We start from the raw sequence: 20,154 nt of genomic DNA, 5'->3' as shown, positions 1-20,154 counted from the left end.
AAACCATAGGTTAATAGCAAGTATCAATCAAGGTATGAGCTGACTCGTCTTTCTTTAGAAAGAAAGAAGAACAGGATTTGAGATGGTGCCTGAAAGGTGCAATGGAAGAATACTTCTGTATTGTGGCACCTTTTGTTCATCTAGAGATTGCCCGACAAACATCATCAGTTCTCCTTCTACTGTTCACTGGCTTTAAAGGAGATGATTTTTGTCTTGAGCTATACGAATGCACAAAAAGCAGAGCACAAGCGGATTTTCTTAAGAACTAGCTGATTTCCACAAGGAAACTTTCTTTGATTGACTTCCAACCGCGAGCACAGAAAAATCTCGGTATGCGCAGCACATAAAGTAGGAGAAGCTTAATCTTTACTGGGGCTGCCCAGCAGCGTAAATAACTAAATAACGCACAAAAGCTCACGGAGACAATTTGTCAGCCATTAAAGTCGGTGAATATTGCAAGCCTTTGTGGAGAACTAAGCTAACTAGCATTACCCTCTACAGGCTAAGACAAAGATAATATATGCTTACTGGAGTCTCATGAAGGAGGACAAGTTTAGTCACCCGAAGATTTACTTGTAGTCCAAGGCTCTTGTGCTGGAAAAGGTTAAAAACCTAAGATAAAAAACAGTACATAAAAATACGTGCTTGTATTGCACACAACACACTGTAGACTAAAAAGAACAGAACCTCAAAGAACCTCAACAATTTCTCATATGCTACTGTGACTCCTTCAATTTTCCATAATTTGAACAGAACATTAAGCTAACGTATTGTGTTGGTCTTCTGAAGGGAGAACACAGCCTAGACACTATTCATTCTGGGAGCACAAAAAGACCTTTTCCCCCTCAATGGGCATGACCACTTTATAAACTCTAGCCTGTTCCTCCAAATACTTGCATATACATGCATATACTACTATATACATACTATTCCCATAACATTTTCTATTCAGTTAAATCCAGGATCATGGCCCGAGTGGTCTCAGCCAGGACATGGCAATAACTCTTCTTGTCATTCAGAATAGTTACAAGTTTTTATTTATTCTGCAGCTTATGCTCCTTCTTTAGAACAATCTTTCCTTGCACATTACAGATGATAGTTTTCACTGCTTTATGCACCAAATGAGTGCACTGCAGCTCCAGACAGAGCTGGGAGGGGATGTAATTGTTCGAGTGCATTACCCTTTGTTTTTTTTCAGCCACTAATTATCACACAATCCTTCTTGATAACAATGTCATCTCTTCATAACAAGCATAGATCATGAGGAATCATCCAATGCCCCAGCCGCCCCAACAACATCATGGGCTTCTAGCCACAAAGTGGCTTGTTCAGCTCTCACTTTCTGGCTTCATTGCTGAAGATGTAAGACCAGACAGCACAGACAAGTCTGCAGCCCCGCAGTTTTATGCTGCAAAACATATGCAGTAAGTCTTGACAGCCTGCTGATGGTCATGTACCGACTGTCCCTTACAGCTGCTCAGTCAGAATAATTAAAAGGAGCAATGAAATCAGCCTGTGGTGCATGCATTGTTTGCAAAACGTCAAAATTAATTTTAAATTTCCTACCATGTTTAAGATGGTTAGAATAAATCTTCTGGCAGCTTCTGTTCCATGATATGAAACCATAGCTGGATCTGCCACCACAACAGTTTCTATATTGTACTCCTGAGGTAACTTGTAAGAATATCGTTTTCCTCTTCCACTTTCTGATACTTTTTGATTCTTGGATTTTCTTTTATCTGTAAGATAAAACATTGCTTGACAAACTCATCCTTCATACTACCCCTTCAGTACTTCTAGGGTTTGCTACCTGTGATTCTGGTGTAACTCATTATGTGGAATGTAACAGCTATGAACACTAATACATGCTTGTTTAGCACTGCCAATGCTAAAGCTCCGACTGAAGGCCTGTACTACATATAAATGTTAGTTCACACCAAGAAAACAAGAATCTTATCCAGCTGCTCAAATAAAGTCAGGCAGATTTTTTGCATCCTTTCATCTAACATATTTATAAAAAACTATGTTCCTCCTAGTTTAGTTTGTGGGAGAAAACTAAATTCATATTAGGTTTGACAGAGAAATAGTCTCACTGCAACTGCAGAATTGTAATCTGCCCATCTTCATACATCACAGAGAAAACATCTCGATGTAACTGTATGTTAGCATAAAAGACGACAAATATAGATTTGCCACAAATTCAATATTAAGAAAATACATGGAACAATTCAGTGATTTGCAAAGATGAAAGAATATTTCAGATCGATGACAGAGAACGATACATAGGATATCATTTAATATCTTTATCAATGATCTGGATGAGGGGATCGAGTGCACCCTCAGGAAGGCTGCAGATGACACCAAGTTGGGTGGAAGTGTTGATCTGCTGGAGGGTAGGAAGGCTCTACAGAGGGACCTGGACAGGCTGGACCAATGGGCTGAGGCCAACTGTATGAGATTCAACAAGGCTAAGTGCTGGGTACTGTGTTTGCGTCACAACAACCCCATGCAATGCTACAGGCCTGGGAAAGAGTGGCTGGAGAGCTCCACGGGGGAAAAGGACCTGGGAGTGTCGGTCAACAGCCAGCTGAATGTGAGCTACCAGTGTGCTCAGGTGACCAAGAAGCCCAAAAGCATCCTGGCTTGTATCAGAAATAGTGTGGCCAGCAGGACTAGGGAAGTGATCATCCCCTTGTACTCGTCACTGGTGAGGCCGCACCTCGACTACTGTGTTCAGTTTTGGGCCCCTCACTACAAGAAGGACACCGAGGTGCTGGAGCGTGTCCAAAGAAGGGCAGCAAAACTGGTGAAGGGTCTAGAGCACAAGTCTTATGAGGAGCAGCTGAGGGAACTGGGGTTGTTTAGCCTGGAGAAAGGGAGGCTGAGGGAAGACCTTATTGCTCTCTACAACTACCTGAAAGGAGGTTGTAGTGAGGCGGGGGTTGGTCTCTTCTCCCAAGTAACAAGTGACAGGACAAGAGGAAATGGCCTCAAGTTGTGCCAGGAGAAGTTTAGATTGGACATTAGGAAAAATTTCTTCAGCGAAAGGGTTGCCAAACACTGGAACAGGCTGCCCAGGGAAGCAGTTGAGTCTCCATCCCTGGAGGTACTTAAAAGATGTGTAGGTGTGGTCCTTAGGGACATGGTTTAGTGGTGCACTTGGCAGTGTTAGGTTAACGGTTGGACTTGATGATCTTAAAGGTCTTTTCCAACCTAAATGATTCTGTGACCGTGTGATTCTATACAGGTTTGTTGGAAACAAAAAAGTGAAGTTTTACTAACATGACTTCAAAGTCAGTGCTGCTGTCATTACAAGCAGGTAAAGTAAAACAACAAAATCAAATCCTGGAAACAGGCTTCTAAACCTACATAAAACTCCAAATCGAAAACATGTTACATTTATGGTAAGCTAGAGGTTACTGCTGTTGTTAATTTTAAGTTTCCCCTCCAAAAGCACGACAAAATCCCCACTACTACTACAGTATATAGGGAAAAAGAAAAACTAATTACACAGAAACAGTTCAAGCCAGAGGTGGTCAGATATGTATATAGCAGTAAGCGATTATATTTAAAATAATTTAATTTAAAACAAAATATAAAATGAAACTCTGTGTTGTAATAGCCAAATTCTGTTAGATCCCCTTGAGAGGACATAAAACTTCTGGGACTGATCTCATTGAACTCACTGAAATCAAATGAAATTTTTTCCAGCTTCCACAATGGAATATTGGGCTTTCTGTTTACAACAAAAGTGATGCTTGAGATGACAATTATAAACACATGTTCTGGAAACAACCAAATATTCAGAAATTTTGAGGAAATATTTTGCAATTAATCAGTCTCATCTCTAATAGGAAAGTTCCTGCAGTTCATTTTATAATACATGACTACTCTCTAAAAAATAAGTCACTCTTCAGGAAAGTGCTAAAAATATCCCTTAAAAGTCACTGAACTCACAAATTAATTTTAAAATATAAGATACCAGTGGAAAAAGAAGATGTAATTTAATATAAATATATGTGTAACATAGATTTAATGTAAATAGTAATGTAGATATATAGTTTTCAATGTAAAAAGTATGAAGTATCCATGCTTAAAAAAGGTTGTCTATCTTCTGTAGTCATTTGTTAAAGATTATATATGTGAGTGATTTAGTCCATCCTGTTACATTTTAGAAGAGCTAACTGATTCCTGTACAAATGGTGACAAAGTAAGACTTACTAACACTGAGAAGCATACAAATTTACTAAAAGAAGTAAGTATATATTCTGCAGAAATAAATATTTGGTGTTTGATTGCCTACAAGTAGAAACAACTTATAAATTCATAAGCTATCTAAATTAATTTTAACCTCTCTCATTTTCATCCTTCAGTCACTTGCTCAGCCTTATATGTACAGCTAGCCTTTTGCTTTACTTGTGTTTGCTAACTGTGGATCTACAGCCTAGTTTATAAAACATTATGTGTGTTTTCATCACTCTTTTGAGAATACTTTTTAATGAAACTTCAGTGTCAGGATTTGTGCCAAAATAAACACACCCTATAAGCTATACAACTATGACTTACCATACAAGCATCTAATGCTGCAAGAGTAGGCTATAGATCTAAGTTTAAATAGTAAACTCATTTGGATTAAAAAAGATCTCTCATGAGCCATTTGGTCAATCCGCCTTCCTCCTAGGAGCAGTGATTGATTCCAGTGCAGTTTCCAGCAACACAGTTTATTCATTGTTCATTTCTTTATAAAAAACAGCAGCTAGTGGTTGAAAACTTTAAATTTAATATTTGCATGGCTGTTCAGAGAAGTCTGCTAACACACCTCTCTAAAAGTTTTAGTTAGCAGTGCATTTTTATTCAGAATTGACAGTAAGCAGTCCACAATAAAATACAGCATTGTGCTAAAAGCTAAGGTCACCGCAGTCGCACAGACTGTTGAAACCTCTGTCTTTCAAGATTGCAGTAGATGAGGAGACTGCACAACTCTGTAGACAAGCTGGCTGCAAGGGACAGTGCCCATCATTTGCCTCAGATATCTGCCAGGTTAACAAACCAAAGGGCAATCTCTTCTTGGCCAGACAACCTTTTCCAAATTGCTGGCAGAATTCCCCATCACATGCGATTTCATTTATGTGAAAATTCTAGCTCTTCCCTAAGACCTTTAAATAAACAGAATTAGTAATTTTGGTACCACTGCTATTCAAATAACTGCCATGGTTACTGCCAGATAACAGGCAAAACAGTCTTTAGGCAAAAAAATTTGTTTCTTTGCATACTCATAAATAAGTAAAAATTCCAAAGAATTGCTCATTATTGAAGGTACAGTATGTAAGAGATAATAAGTCCTGCAAAAAAAACATACCTAGATCAATAATGCATGTGCTAACAAGATAAAAGTCAGGTTAATTGGAAAAAAAATTTAATTTAAATTAAATTTAATTTAATTTAAAAATTTAATTATTATAATTAAATTATAATTAATTTGATTATATTAATTTAAAAATTTAATTACATTGGCAAAATAAAAAATAAATGCTACAGGAGTGCAATAAGACTTCTATGTTTTCTGCAACTATAGAAAATATGAAGATTCCATATCAATGTATTACTTAAACTCAGTTGACTGAAATGAAAGCTAGAAATACTCCAGCACTCCAGCAAGAAGGCTAGGAATACTGCAGCAAGTACATTTGACATTCAATAGGCAATTAAGAGAAAACAACAATAAGTGTTAACAAAACAACAAAAATCACCCCCAAAAAACTAAAAGAGATGAAAATCCAGCTTCTATAACCACAGGTTGCATAAAGTATCTGAGCCAACATTAAGAACAGGCTATGACTACAGGAATCCTGGACACTTACAAGTCCTCAGGCACAAGAGCATTCCTTGAGTACATCCACAGGAGGCCCAGACTACAGAGCAATTACCATCACTCTCCAGGCATTCTTTTCCCAGGGAAAAGAAAATGGGTACCCTAGCCATATGGAAATTGCAGTGTTCTGGTGAGGTAAGGAATATTCAGGAGTTTAGGAAGCCAGAGGCTATACCTCCACTATAGTTTGGATAGGGATTTAAATGTCTTAATGCAGAGGGACAACTTGTTTTTGACCAAAGGAATGGAAACCAATACCTCAATCAGCATCAGTCTCCATCTAGTGCAATCTCATAGATCTATCAACCAGATTGTTTATGCATTTTATTTTGTGATTTATCACATGGAAACAAGCTGTAGAGCAAGAACCAACACAGCTCTCCCGGCTGTCTGCCCAATCTACATTGCATAAAGTCAAACTTCTGGTTTTGACCCAGTGAAACTAGCAGGCTTTTTCCTGCAAAATGGCATAGCTCTAAGAGGATAAGCACAATCTGCTCATAAATCAGAACAGTATATTGTTTATTGCCAGAACTGAGAAGTAAAAGAGGGGGCTTCCAGTCTCCCAAATAGAGAAGGGATTCAAAGTTCAGATCTACTGTATCCTGGATAAGGGCTCTCACTCACCACTCTGTGTGAAAAGGACTGACCATCTGAGAAGACAACTATTTTTCTTTTCCCCAAAGTACCTCATGCCTTTACCGCGAGTTAGGTTCACTGCACAACTTCAGCCTAGAACAAGTGCTTCAGATCAGGTAGGGGGAAAAGAGCTTAGTTTTCCAATGTAGCCTTTTGCTCTAATAGCAACTGTTTCTCTCACGTTTTCTCTGTAACACACTTGTGAACCGGTTGCTTTGAAATGTTTCATGGGCCATGTGCTAAAGAAAGGTCTGGAGTGTGACAGCTGTGTATGTGCAACTGGCTCACATATGCAAATAAATCACACAAACATTCAACAAAAAGGATATATGCGCACACTCTCACAAATCCAGAAAGCATCTGCTTGTGTTGGTACAATTCTCTCCTGCCCCTAATTAATAAGAAAAAATCCACTCCATTCACAAAACCAAGTTCTTTGTTCTCTCCAAATAAATTTGGCTGTGTAGCATCTTACAATCCAGCCCACAACAGTAATGGACATCAAACAACACCTTCTTTGATTGCCTCTTCTACTTCTGCATGAAAAGCTATTATTTCCAATAGTGATCCTTCAACACCTCCAGCACAGGCATTCATTCCTTCTAATCACAGTTCATCACTGGCAATACACATTTGCTTGACAGATAGCCAGTCTTTGAGATCAATTTGGCTCAAAACCAGCAGCATAAATACCTGTCCCAGAGCACCTATTCTGACACACAAGTACTGTAGAAGCAAGAGATGCTGTTGTAAGATAGGTCCATATTGCTGAGAAGTTGCCATATTGCCGAGATAATAGTTTCTGTGTCACACAGCTGCAACTCTACCAAAGGCAGCTGCGCATAACCTGAGAGTATCAGAGAGCCCCATATACTCATCTGTTTTATCTTTGTTTCATTGACCTACTTAGTTTAGAATTTGACTTAAAGTTCTCAAATATTTCTATAAAGGCTTATTTGTGTTGCTTCAATCCACCTGTGTCCATAACATGACTGTTTTGGTGATATTAGCAACTGCATGTCACACCAGCAAATTGCTCCTAGCATAGACAGAGCTGTTATGCATGTAACTTACTGCAGTCCTGCTTAGTAGCAGCAGAGTGAGGGACTGGTCTTGCTAGTACAACAGCACCGGTTAGAAATTGCAGATATTTACACCCCCCTGGCAATAAGGTTACGCCAGAAGATGCTAATCAATTATGCACAGCTTGAGTTATTTTGAAATTTCAGGCTGGTAGTAGAGATAATGAAACTTATTTCAAGCAAATATTTGAATCTCTGTTGACAGACTATTTGCACCAAGTCAAAGCCTTGGGCATAGGATTATTAGAACAGAATAAGCCGACTTTCCCATTTTAGAGAATAAGAGAAAGTGAAACGATGACTGGTAATGAACATGACAGAAAAATAATGCCCTTACAGAAGAGTTTGCATCTTTACTTATTTTCCTACACATCATGGTTTGCTATTTATCAGATGCCCCTGTCCCCTTTCGCAGTGTGCACATCATGCATACTTTTCATTTTCTCTCTTTTTCTCACTCCCAAATACATGCAGGTATGTGTCCTCTTACTCACTTATCACTAACAAGGAAGAATAACCAGCTTTACTTTATATGAACAACTTCTGCTAATATAGGAAATTTCACTTTTAGATAAGCAGTGGCAATGCAATACAATGCCTAGAAGAGAAATACAGAGCCTGCTGGAGGAAGTTACATGTCATTTACTTCATCCCTCTTAATAACTACAAAAAGAGCCTAGCTTTGCTAATTCATCTTTGATTTCAACCTGTGGATGGATCCCTAATTATAAAAACAATACTTCCAAAATGGAAAAAACAAAACTGTCACATTTATTCTGTAACCATATAAAACAGACAGAGCAATATAAATGTTCAGTAACACACAGCCACAGAAAAGTTTAGGCTGGAAGGGATCTCTGGAGGTCAGCTAGGCCAACCTCCTGCTCCAGTCAGGGCAAACATCAAAGTAAGATCAGCTCTCTCAGAGCCATTTCCAGCTATGTTTTGTATATGTGTGAGGATGTGGATTCCACAGCCTCTCTAGGCAACCTCTCTCAGCGCTAAGCATTCTTGCTGAGATTTTTTTTCCTTATGCCCAATTGAAATTTCCTTGAATGCAAGTTACAACTGTTGTCTTTCATCCTGTCATAGCATACCTCTAAGGAAAGTTTGGCTTCATCTTCTCTCCGCAGCCCCTTAGGCACTACAAGGCTGCAGCTGCATCCTTCCTTTACCTTTCTTTACCTGTTCGAAATAACCCAGTTCCTTCTGCCTCACCCCAAATCTCATATAATCCATCTCCCTAGCCGTATCAGTGCACCTCTGCTATTTCTTTCCACTTTGCCAGTATCTCACTTATACTACATGAGGAGACATGAAAAGAATGCCTATAAATGTGCACTCATTCTAGTTTATTTCCTGGGAAAAAAATTTCTCACAACAACATTAAAAACACCCTCAGCTCATGCTGAGGTCAAAAGACTGAGATGTCCTCTATCCTTTGAAGAAGAGGAGCTGATGATGAAGCAGGAACAACAGAAAGTAATCTTTCACACAAGCCATTTTTCCCCTCTCCACTGAAAACTATTAAGACATCACCATGTGCCAAATTTTTCTTGAAACCCTTCTACTTCAACAACTTCTTCTACCTGCCATTTAGGAAGATGCATTAGGATTGTTTCATACAGTTCTTCTAAGTGTCAATTATAGAACAAGAGCACTATTATAAAAATCTTTTCAATTCAGTGTCAGACCCATCTGAAAGTTCAAGACTTATTACCAACTGAAACTGGGATGAACCGTGCTGTTTTATAACAGAAAATTAACTACAAGCACTGCATGTAGTAAGTAATTAAGCAATTACAAAGACAGAGCAGAAGAAATAGGTTATAATTATTAAGTTGAAGTAAAAAAATGACCCGAAGATTTCTACTTTCAAGTATAACTGAACATGAAGAAGCAGTGTCTGTTCCTCAATGGACAGTTCCCTCTTCCGACAAGTGAAACAGCAGTCTCAGCGTGCTACCTCAAAGTCCACCATAAGTTACAGCTACAAGAATAATAACATATGCTTTTGTTGGGGGTTGTTTTTAACTACTATCTACGTATCTTAAAAATATGTCTTCCACATTAGATCTTTTCAGTGATATTTGTATATTACCTGTAACAACACCACAGTACTGATTCTGAGAAGCTGGCTTTTCAGTAATTTTCTCCTCTATGGACCTTTTTCGTCTGTACACCCTGTGTGCATGACCTGTCACAGCCAAAGTGCGATTGAGTGGCTCAATAAATATGAAGTCCTCATTAATCTGTATAAACCCCATCTGCAAAGGAAAACAAAAGGAACACATAAGAATTTAAGAAAGTATGAAATTGTGCACAGTCCTGCAGAAGAAAAAAATTCACAAAACTCCATTTAAGAAAACCCTTTGTTTTAGTAACCTTAGCAGCAAGGTGACTACCTTTATATTTTACAAGCCCTTCTACTTAAGTGAACTAGAATAAATTTCATTTCAACTAAATCTGTGTGGGTGGGTGGCTGCAGGCCAGTAGCAGATGCACGGTAAAAGATCTGGAATGTTAAAAGTTTGCTTTGGGAGACCCACGGGGTCATTTAAATATGTACAGCATGTACAGAAAACTCTATACACTAGTTTTATTACTCAGTGTGTTGTTGCATTTTTAGATAACTACATTTAATGAAATTACAGGAATAATTTAGGGCATAAGAATACATTCTGAACAACTATGAAGCTGGAAAAGACTGGAGAAGACATCCTGTGATACTCCTTTTACACTTTTTCAAATTAAAAAAAAAAAAAAGTATAAAAAAAGGCAGCAATCCATCCTTGGTTGCCAGCAGCTAAAACAGGAAAACAGAAACACATTCTAATACAGCCATTTAGTTGGTTAGCTTCCCCCTCCACCCCAACGTATTTATACACACAAACATACATAAAAAGCTAACATGCCAGATATTACAAGAGTGTGGCCAAGTTAAAAAGAATACTATAAAACATATTCATATAAATACCACACAAATCTAACTCAACTCAAATTGTTAAGCTGCCAACACATACAAGTTCTTATCAAGAGTAAAGCTGGAAACAGCAAGATTTTGTGGGTTTTTTCCTCCTAGAAAATGTCATCAGCAAAACTAACTTTCTCATTCTCTAAATTTAAAAAACAATTAAACAGTTTTGCTACAGAAAGAAAACAATGTAGTACATTGAAGCAAAGAGCTCTTCTGTGTGTTTCCATGTAGTATGAATGGAGAGAAACAGAAAAGAATTTTGTTTCTTCTGGAATTATGTAGATGCCATTATCACATTGGATAATCTGCCTGACATAAATCATCAAAAAGAAATTCTGATCCAAGGAAAAAAACAAAATTAAATTTCATAGGTGATACAAGATACAATTTCCTTCAAACATAAGTGGGCATTACTTTAAAAAGAAAAAAAAACCAACAGAGTCTCTCTGCACTCTCTGCACAATCACATCAAATAAATGTGAATACCTGTATTTAATTTTTCAATCAGCTACACTAGCTGCAGAATGATGAACAGATGTTGAAAGGTCATCATTAACATTGTATAGAAACATAAGAGTAGCTGTGTTTGTTTGGCTGTTCTGTTTACTTTTTGTACTCACTTTTTAGGTCCGTTCATCTTCATCATGAGCTTTAAATGTTACACATTTAAAAGATTAGCTACTTATGTATTGCTAGGTACCTTTGGTACACCTACCAGATACCACTTCTATATACCTTGAATAATGTTACCTTTACATAACAATTAACTTTTCTAATATAAACTATAAATGATGTTAAATGAAATTTTATTTAAAAGCATAGTTCTAGTAAAATGCATAAACTATTTTTCATACGATTTTTATGTCTAATGTTGAATTTCACTCAGGCATAGATTTTTTTTTTTTAATCACTATTTAGCCTATGAAAGATGCTGATAAACTCTGGATATAGAACAGGAATAGCAGCCCATCACGTGGTGCTGCAGGTTTCGTCTGTCCACCTACAAAAAACAAGGCCTTAGTCCACCTTGTCCAAAGACTCGATCATAGCACATTTGCAGTATTTCTTCTGTATTCATTTTCTTTGCTGTGAAACGAAACCAGGGCTTTAAGATACTGTTCTTCAGATTGCCAACTAGACATACTGAGAAGCTGTGCTAGGACCACTGACATTCTATGTTTTCTTTCAGCTCCTTGCATAAAGCAAAGGTTAATCCATTGGTAGAGAACTCCAGAAATTATTGCCAGTCTCCTGAGTCAGAACTTAAAGAACTGAACACTCACGTAAAGTTTATTGAATAAAATTAACCACAGTTATATATATTTAAATGGGTAATTTTCAGACAAATCTGGATAACCAAATAATCTCTGTGATCATTTTGACTGCTTTTGAAAAAAACCATGACTATTTCCCCATCTCTTCGACCATGTCACAGGTAGAAAAGGGAATATGAAGCCATACCTTGCCAACCATGCCCTCATTTTTTCATAATCATTAAAAGTGGAGTTAAGAAGATCTTCTACCATAAAACAAAACACAGAAAGCAGAAAAAATCAAAGCCATGCATTAAAGCACCACAGTTTCAACATGGTTTCAGATATTGGATGCCAGGGGCCAAATACAGGCTTATCTCATGCAAAGGTAACATAACATGCCATTCTTTCCCTCCCCTGCATTCATGTATCCCTGCATTTTCAAGTTTCTTACCTGAAATAAAACAAAACTTAAATGTAGCACATGTACATCTCAGTAGAGTGCAAGCCCAGGGCAACCTCATTTGGCAAAAAATTCCTCAGACCTCCTAAGTAAGGATGAACTAGGTACTCACTCTGCATTTTATTTACTTTATGCAGTAGATTGAGACCATAAGTACAGGGCAGACTTCACCAAATGATGTAAAGCATTACATGGGACTAAGTAGGGACAATCTGAAATGGACTCACATCCACCACATGTATTTTAAAGTGGACACGCCCTCATAAATGAAAGCTTCCCACAACATACACTCACATCGTATCAAGACTTTTCACTTTCTCAAAAGAAACAAGCACAAAAAAAGCCATGTGGAAACACTAGCCCTGAATGAAAACTAACCTTTTGTTCTACCTAAAATAAAAATAATTCACATCTGAAATATGCCAATAATGATAAAAAGTAGGCAGATCATAATTCTTCTGAAATACGAAAGCTGGTTTTTTTTCTGACATCCAGTTGGAAATATCATAGATGAGAGATGAAGAATGAAAAATACCTGAATATTCTGGGCAATTGCATCTGATAAAAGACATTAAAATAGAAACTGCTATGCCATCTTATTTCTAACATCTATGTCAGAACACTCATGCTTTTCTTTTCTGCCCAACATTTCTTTCCTAAAAGGAGAGCAATTTTTTTTTTTCCTATTTGGAGCATATATAAGGATTTGACATTCTGTCATGTATCCTATGAAAACCTGAAGTAAGTACTGTTTCTAATAAAGTTGTATTACCATAAGAAGTTATACAAACATAAAAGTGATGTAAATTTCTGAAGACCACCTATGGATATAGTTACCAGATACTGGGTACAAGCTAGGAAATGTCAAGATTGGCAAAGATTTCTTTAAACTCTTATATACTGTTCCTTGCATACCAAGTCAGTGTGGCAGCTTGTTATCATTCAAAGTTGAAACAATGCAGATTTTGAACATAATATTGTTTCTTGCAGAATTTATACAAACAAGGCAGCAAAGGAATATAAGAAAAAATAATATGCTTTCCTAAGAACAGGAATTGATAAGTAAGAAAACAAGAAAATATATTTCCCTTGCTATCATTATGACAAAAAAAACCAAAACCAAAACCAAAACAGGATGACAGAAGAATATCCACAAGCATGTACTACAGTCAGACATTAAGTCATTCCCATTTTAATATCCCAGAGAAGAGATAGGGCACAGGTAACACTGTGTCAAAAAGAAGACTTTACATACCACAAGAAACTTATGAAATAGCATTTTACCAATATGTTGTGTCATTTTCATCACAGAGATTCATTCAAATGCTATAATAAAGGCAGATGACATAAAACAGACTTCAAAGAAATGTCAGAATAGTAAGGCTTTTTTACTTTTTTAAACAAAGTAGTTTCCAAAGAATGAGTCTCAGTGGTCTACAGTTTATCATTAGTCGCTTATGTAGTAGCAGTTTCTAATCCTGCAGCTTGACATGTCAAAGCAAAATATTTCAATCACTAAACAATTCACCAATGTGGTTATTGACCTTGGCCAGCTGCCAGACACCCACCCAGCTGCTCTCCCACCCTTCTCCCCAACAGGACAGGGGGAGAAAATAAGATTTCATTAGAATCATAGAATTGTCAAGGTTGGAAAAGACCCTTAAGATCATCGAGTCCAACCGTTAACCTAGCACTGCCAAGTCCATCTATACCATGTCTTCAAGCACCCTATCTACCCGTTCTTTAAATACCTCCAGGGATGGAGACTCAACCACTTCCCTGGGCAGCCTGTTCCAATGCTTGACCACCTTCTTGGTGAAGAAGTTTTTCCTAATATCTAACCTAATCCTCCCCTGGCGCAGCTTGAGGCCATTTCCTCTCGCTCTATCACTCTTCTCGTTAGGGAGAAGAGACCGACCCCCACCTCGCTACAACCTCCTTTCAGGTAGTTGTAGAGAGCAATAAGGTCTCCCCTCAGCCTCCTCTTCTCCAGGCTAAACAACCCCAGTTCCCTCAGCCGCTCCTCATAAGACTTGTTCTCTAGACCCTTCACCAACTTCGTTGCCCTCCTCTGGACACGCGCCAGCACCTCGCTGTCCTTCTTGGAGTGAGGGGCCCAAAACTGAACACAGTAGTCGAGGTGCGGCCTCACCAGTGACGAGGACAGGGGCACTATCACCTCCCTGGTCCTGCTGGCCACACTATTCTTGATACAGGCCAGGATGCCATTGGCCTTCTTGGTCACCTGAGCACACTGCTGGCTCATGTTCAGCCAGCTGTCAACCAACACCCCCAGGTCCTTTTCCACCAAGCAGCTCTCCAGCCACTCTTCCCCAGGCCTGTAGCATTGCATGGGGTTGTTGTGACCCAAGTGCAGGACCCGGCACTTAGCCTTGTTGAGTCTCATGCAGTTGGCCCCGGCCCAACAATCCAGCCTGTCCAGGTCCCTCTGCAGGTCCTTCCTACCCTCCAGTAGATCGACACTTCCACCCAACTTGGTGTCATCTGCATTTAAGAAAAAAGCTCATGGGTTGAGATAAGGACAGGGAGATCATTTAGCTATTACCATCATGGGCAAATTAAACTTGACTTGCAGAAAATAAATTTAATTTATTGCTAGTTAAAACAGATTTGGATAGTGAGAAACAAAGACAAATGAAAACACCACCTTCCACCTGCAGCCTGAGCGGCACAGGGTGGGTGGGAAATAGGGGGTACGGTCAGCATGTAACAGTTTCTCTCTGGTGCTCCCTCATCCTCACACTTTACCGTTCCTCCCTCTCCACAGGCTGCAGTTCTTCAGGATAAGCCTGCTCCAGTGTAGGCTCTCCACAACCTGCAGTGTCCTTCAGGGCATGCCCACCTGCTCTGGCTTGGAGTCCTCCATGGAGGACCTGCAGTGGTGATATCTTGCACCCGGAGCATCACCTCCTCCTCCTCCTCCTCCTCTACCCTTGGTGTTTGCACGGATGTTTCTCTCACTTTTTTCCTCACTCCTCACACTGCTGGGCAGCGTTTTACCCTTCCCTTTTCCCAGGGGCATTGCCATCCTGACAAGGGGCTCAGCTGTTCTCTGCGGCAGGTCCATTGGAGCCCGCTGCAGCCTGGCTGTGGCCAGCACAGGGCAGTCCCTGGTGTCATCCCACAGAGGCCATCTGTACAGAGTTACATACCTGTCCCCCTCTTGCAGGTTATTACTACCAGCTGCATGCTTGCATGGACACAGGCATACCTAATAATGGTGCGTTCCCTTAAACAAGCAGTAAATTCAAAATTTCCTAATTCTTACCTGAAGTAAAATGCCACCATGTTACACCTTTCCTGTTTCCTCACTACTCTTTTGTCTCTTCATCCATTCAACAGGCATCTTAAACTAGATATCAGTAATAAATGGACATAGAGTTGCCATGTCATGACCTCAATAAAAGTTTTCCCTGAAGTCTACTCTCCACTGTCTTGTGAAGCAGATGCACACAGTGTGGAAGGACAGGCTGTACAAAACTGTCCTTCTTCATGCTCCCACCATACTGCCCAAGGCAAGTAGCAATACTGTCATAAGAAAAATGCATCCCTATCAAATCTAGAAAATGTACATATAGTTTAATAAGCATATTACAACCATCAGCACCAAAATATTAATGTCATCTGCAGTGCAAAAATGAAAGGTTTTCTTCAATGTACAGTGGAAAAGACAATTCTTGTTTACTAGTTCTATACTTACTAGTTTTGAAACACGTTCTGGTAATCTTAGACTTTGTACTATCTGTACAATGTCCCAGAACTGAAGATTTGTTCTTGACTAAAGAGGCAAAATCTTTAATTTGCATATCGGTATCCCACTCTGAAGAAGGTTTTCCTCCATGATTTTAAAAGTCCAGATTACATTTAGTATCATGATTCTAACAATGCTATCAGGACCTGACTTCAGCTGAAACACAATGAAAATAGAAGTTTCCAGCTCTTACTAATGCATATAATAAAGCAAGCTCAAACAACTTTTCAAACTGCGTAAATAACAGGGTAAGAACTTCACATGTTCTTGTTATTCAAACACACTACAGCTTTCCATCTTTAAGTACCTTCATTGCTGAAGGCTGAAGAAACAATTCATAAGTGCCAACAACTTCTGTCTTCAATTAACTGCATTTCCGGGCTTTGCACATACAGCATATACATTGTACTTCTCATAGAGGTTTTCTCTATCTACCTGCTCACTCCACTCTGCTGCATAGATTTAGGAAAAGTCACGGTAGGGAGAGAGTCAGTATTATCTCTGTTGACTGGCTTTCAGCTGCCAACACAGCATTCAATCTAATCCTGTCTGGGATTTTTTTTTAATGGTAGGACTGCGCCCTAAGGAAGTACACATATATGCACAACGCCATACCTTATAGGCGTGATAGAGGAAAAACATTCAGACTGTTATGCAGAGACTACTGAGTTAAAAGCATGCATTCAGGTACTGGCCCCCAGATTTAAGATCTGTAGAAACAATTTTTCCATGGCTTTTAAACTCTTCAGAACTCCTCTGCTTCCAGTCTGGTTTAAGATACACACTACCCTGAATCTTTAGGAAAACCATTCTCTATAGGATGCTGCTCTCATGATGTTTAAGTTGATGACTACGTTTATCAAAACAAGCTGATGTTGCACATGCAAAAGGATTTCTTCTTTTTTGTTAGATACGAATGAAGCAGAATAGTGAAGCATGCAAAACTGAAACAGGTTTGCATATTCTGACACATTTCAATAAAACCTCCACCCCTAAAATCTCCTACACTCTTACCAGCAATACTTCTTGCCTGCCTCCACTGCCAAAGTGTGCCTCTCCTCTCATGGCCAGCTGGACTGCCCATATTTCTTGCAGGTGATGTGAAGAACAAGAAATCATTCCTTTACGTAAGGCACTGCCATTCAGCTACTTGTTGGCATCTTGCCTCTATGCAAGGTAGAATTTTCCTAATGCTTCAACTGCCATTATAAGACAACAGATATTGAAGGCACATTTTAGTCTGAAGGATGTAAATTACATCACTTGTAATTTTATCAGGCATTCTCTAAAATGGTAACATGTTAGCAATTTAGTAGACACTTCTGTAACTCCTTTTTTTTAATAACTTAGGAATATTTGTTAATGGTCACATACCTAAAACATTTCATATTTATGAAACCCAGCTGGGAATACATGAACTATCACTTGATTTTTAAATCAATTCAGTATAGTTGTACACTCTGAAGATTACCAGGGAACATTAAATAATACCATTTTAAGACATACCACATTATATATGGTGAATTGCAAAAAGATACAGGTAGAATTAACCCTTTTTCTTTTTTCATAAAAATGCTTTGAAAATCTATGAATCCTACTTCAACTTTTCCCTCTTCTTTCTGAATTATGCTTATAAATTAAAAGTTCCAAATCAAAGTTAAATCAGCTCCATTAGAAATCATGTATATTTTATTATATGTGCAGCTAAGTCATAACTTAAAAAAAAAAAAAAATCCAGGATAGCAAGTATTGCAGCACTGCCAAAATAAAATTCCAACAGCAACATTAACTTTTTCTCAAACGGACATTCTATTTTTTTAGCTCTGCAACATGAGTGCTACATTAACTTCTTTAAAAAAACTTAACTCAGAATAGCTTTTCAAGTGAAAACAAAATGCATCTTATTGTGGAGAAAGCTCTTCCTGCCAGACCTAGAAAAGAAAACCTTTTATCTGGCCTGTACAGGGTTCTATACCTTTCAGTTTCCTACTTACTGAAGAGCAGTGGAGAATCGGCAAATTTACTTGGAGGTAAGAATATCTCACCAGCAACATATTGTTTCATAGCCATGCTCCAAACTCTTTGCCTACAAGCTTCCCATGATCGTTTCAGCTTCTGAATTTTAGTTATTCAGTTCTCAGTGACGTGCAGCCTATCTTGTTGAAAGACTTGAGTTCTTCCAACGGCATTTTGCCCAAATACAGCTAAGCTAAGAAAAGGTATTTGACTTTCAACTGGGAAGTTGGTGACAGGCTACATTCTCTGCAAGAATGCCATAGCTCTGAAAAAACCTACTCACCCAAATGGTCCCAAATAGTGCCAATCTGTTGAATGAGAAGCTCACATTTCTCTTCCCTAGACAAAAATTGGAGATTAGAAGGTAAACCTCTAAGATTAGAACATATATCTCTAAACTGCAGGTTGTACTTCTAAGATATAAAAAACACAAAAAATTCTACATAGGCTTATTTCCATATTTACAGAGTATAAATACCCTAAGTTACATGGTTAGCTTTTCACATTTGGGATGTATTTTTAATTTATGCAAAAGACATCTGCAGAAATGTCCCAGTTCTGTTTAATGTATTCTTTGTGATGGACTTAGACTTTATTGGAAGTTAGACAAAAATGCTTTGTACAATTTGTATCATTAGGCCATGAAGTCTGCAGCTTCTAATGATCACCTCCAAGATAAAGACTCTCAGAATTTTTGTAGGGCACTTTGGGAAATTCTCATGTCACATCTGAGATAATTAATCCTCAAGCTGTAACCTGTCTGGACAGTTGCAATACAATGTCTTTAAAGGTAGAAGATGCATTTTGCACACCTATCATAAGGTGATAAAACAACAAAACCAGATATTATAAGATTAACATAAGGGTAGATAGTTCGAACTCTGATTTTCCAAGCATTTCAAAAAAGCTTTTCAATGCTTACAGATAAACTTCTCATTAATAACACTAAGCTTTAAAGTGTTTCAATTAATTCCAGCTTTAAATAAAGCAAAGGAAAAGCTGTAAAGGCACATATATCAACAAGGATCTATGTCAAAAACCTATCTGTATCACTACAACATTATTATCTCCTTTTCCATGTTTCACATCTGTTTTTTGTTTCAGCATTGTCACTTTTATCATAGGTCCCGTGATATCTGGGTTTACCATAAAAGTTCTCATCTCTTTTGCTTTCTTTTGTCTCATGGAGTTTTCTAAATCCACAACAATCCATGCAAAAGATGAAAAATTGAAATATTCCTCATGATACAATACATGATCACCATAATAATTGTGTAATGAAGATATATCATATTTATATTTCATGGACTTTATACCAAATGGGCTTTAGCCTACATGATGTATGGTTAAGATTCTTTTTAATCAAGATATTACCTAAAAGGGTGTGTTATGAATTGGTACACAAAGGTGAACACAAAGGTACAAAATGCTTTTTTGCTAAAGATTAACACAAGTTTCAGAGCAAGGACAAATTCCCTAGTTTCCAGCACAGTATATCCATCTTTCATGATCACCATCTTAAGGAGACACTGTTTAAAAATTTGTAATTTTTGAAGAATAACATTAAAATGCTGAAGTATTTATTACCTTTGCTTCTCTTGCCATTTTATAGTGTTTTACAATGACTATACACACACAGAAACACAACACTCTTCACTCTCTGAAAAATCCACATAGATGCAGGAAAATAATTATGTTATTACCCAGCAGCACTCACCATGCTACTCACTATTAAACAGGCATTCACTACACACAAAATGAAATTGCAAATAAAATACATAAGCTTTATCAATTGTAATCTCTCTCATTTCTTTTAAGTGCCTTTTTTAGACAAAAGCACAAAATGTGCTTCCTAAACTCATGGTGGTGTTTTAAAATCAGATGTTCAGTCCCTGCCATCAGCAGTGAAACTCATGAACCTGACACAAGTCCCTCCAAGTGCCACAGCTTTCTGTGCAATGTAACAGGCTGGTCATCAGGTTCAAGTGACCATGTCTTCACATGCCAACTACTCTCTGTTCTTCTTATTAGAAATATCAACTGGCTATAGACTCTTGCAACAATACTGTCACATCATTCA

General features: G+C 38.1%; 1 protein-coding gene across 3 annotated transcripts in view; it reads right to left on the bottom strand.

The window, feature by feature from the left end:
• ADAMTS19 (ADAM metallopeptidase with thrombospondin type 1 motif 19) overlaps positions 1-20,154 on the bottom strand; it is a 156,133-nt gene that overhangs the window by 116,278 nt on the left and 19,701 nt on the right. For all 3 annotated transcript variants that reach the window (XM_087741948.1, XM_087741949.1, XM_087741950.1), the window contains exons 3-5: positions 9,695-9,860; positions 1,567-1,739; positions 529-612 (exon numbers count right to left, since the gene is read on the bottom strand). In XM_087741948.1, the coding sequence (XP_087598074.1) occupies positions 529-612; positions 1,567-1,739; positions 9,695-9,860 (423 nt within the window). The remainder of the gene's footprint in view (positions 1-528; positions 613-1,566; positions 1,740-9,694; positions 9,861-20,154) is intronic.

This window comes from Nipponia nippon, unplaced genomic scaffold (assembly GCF_047370975.1).
Source record: "Nipponia nippon isolate SJK-2023a ecotype South Korea unplaced genomic scaffold, ASM4737097v1 scaffold_8, whole genome shotgun sequence".
NCBI classification, from domain to species: Eukaryota; Metazoa; Chordata; class Aves; order Pelecaniformes; family Threskiornithidae; genus Nipponia; species Nipponia nippon.
Note: the sequence above shows the minus strand (reverse complement) of the source record. Positions and strands in the feature narration are given on the sequence as shown.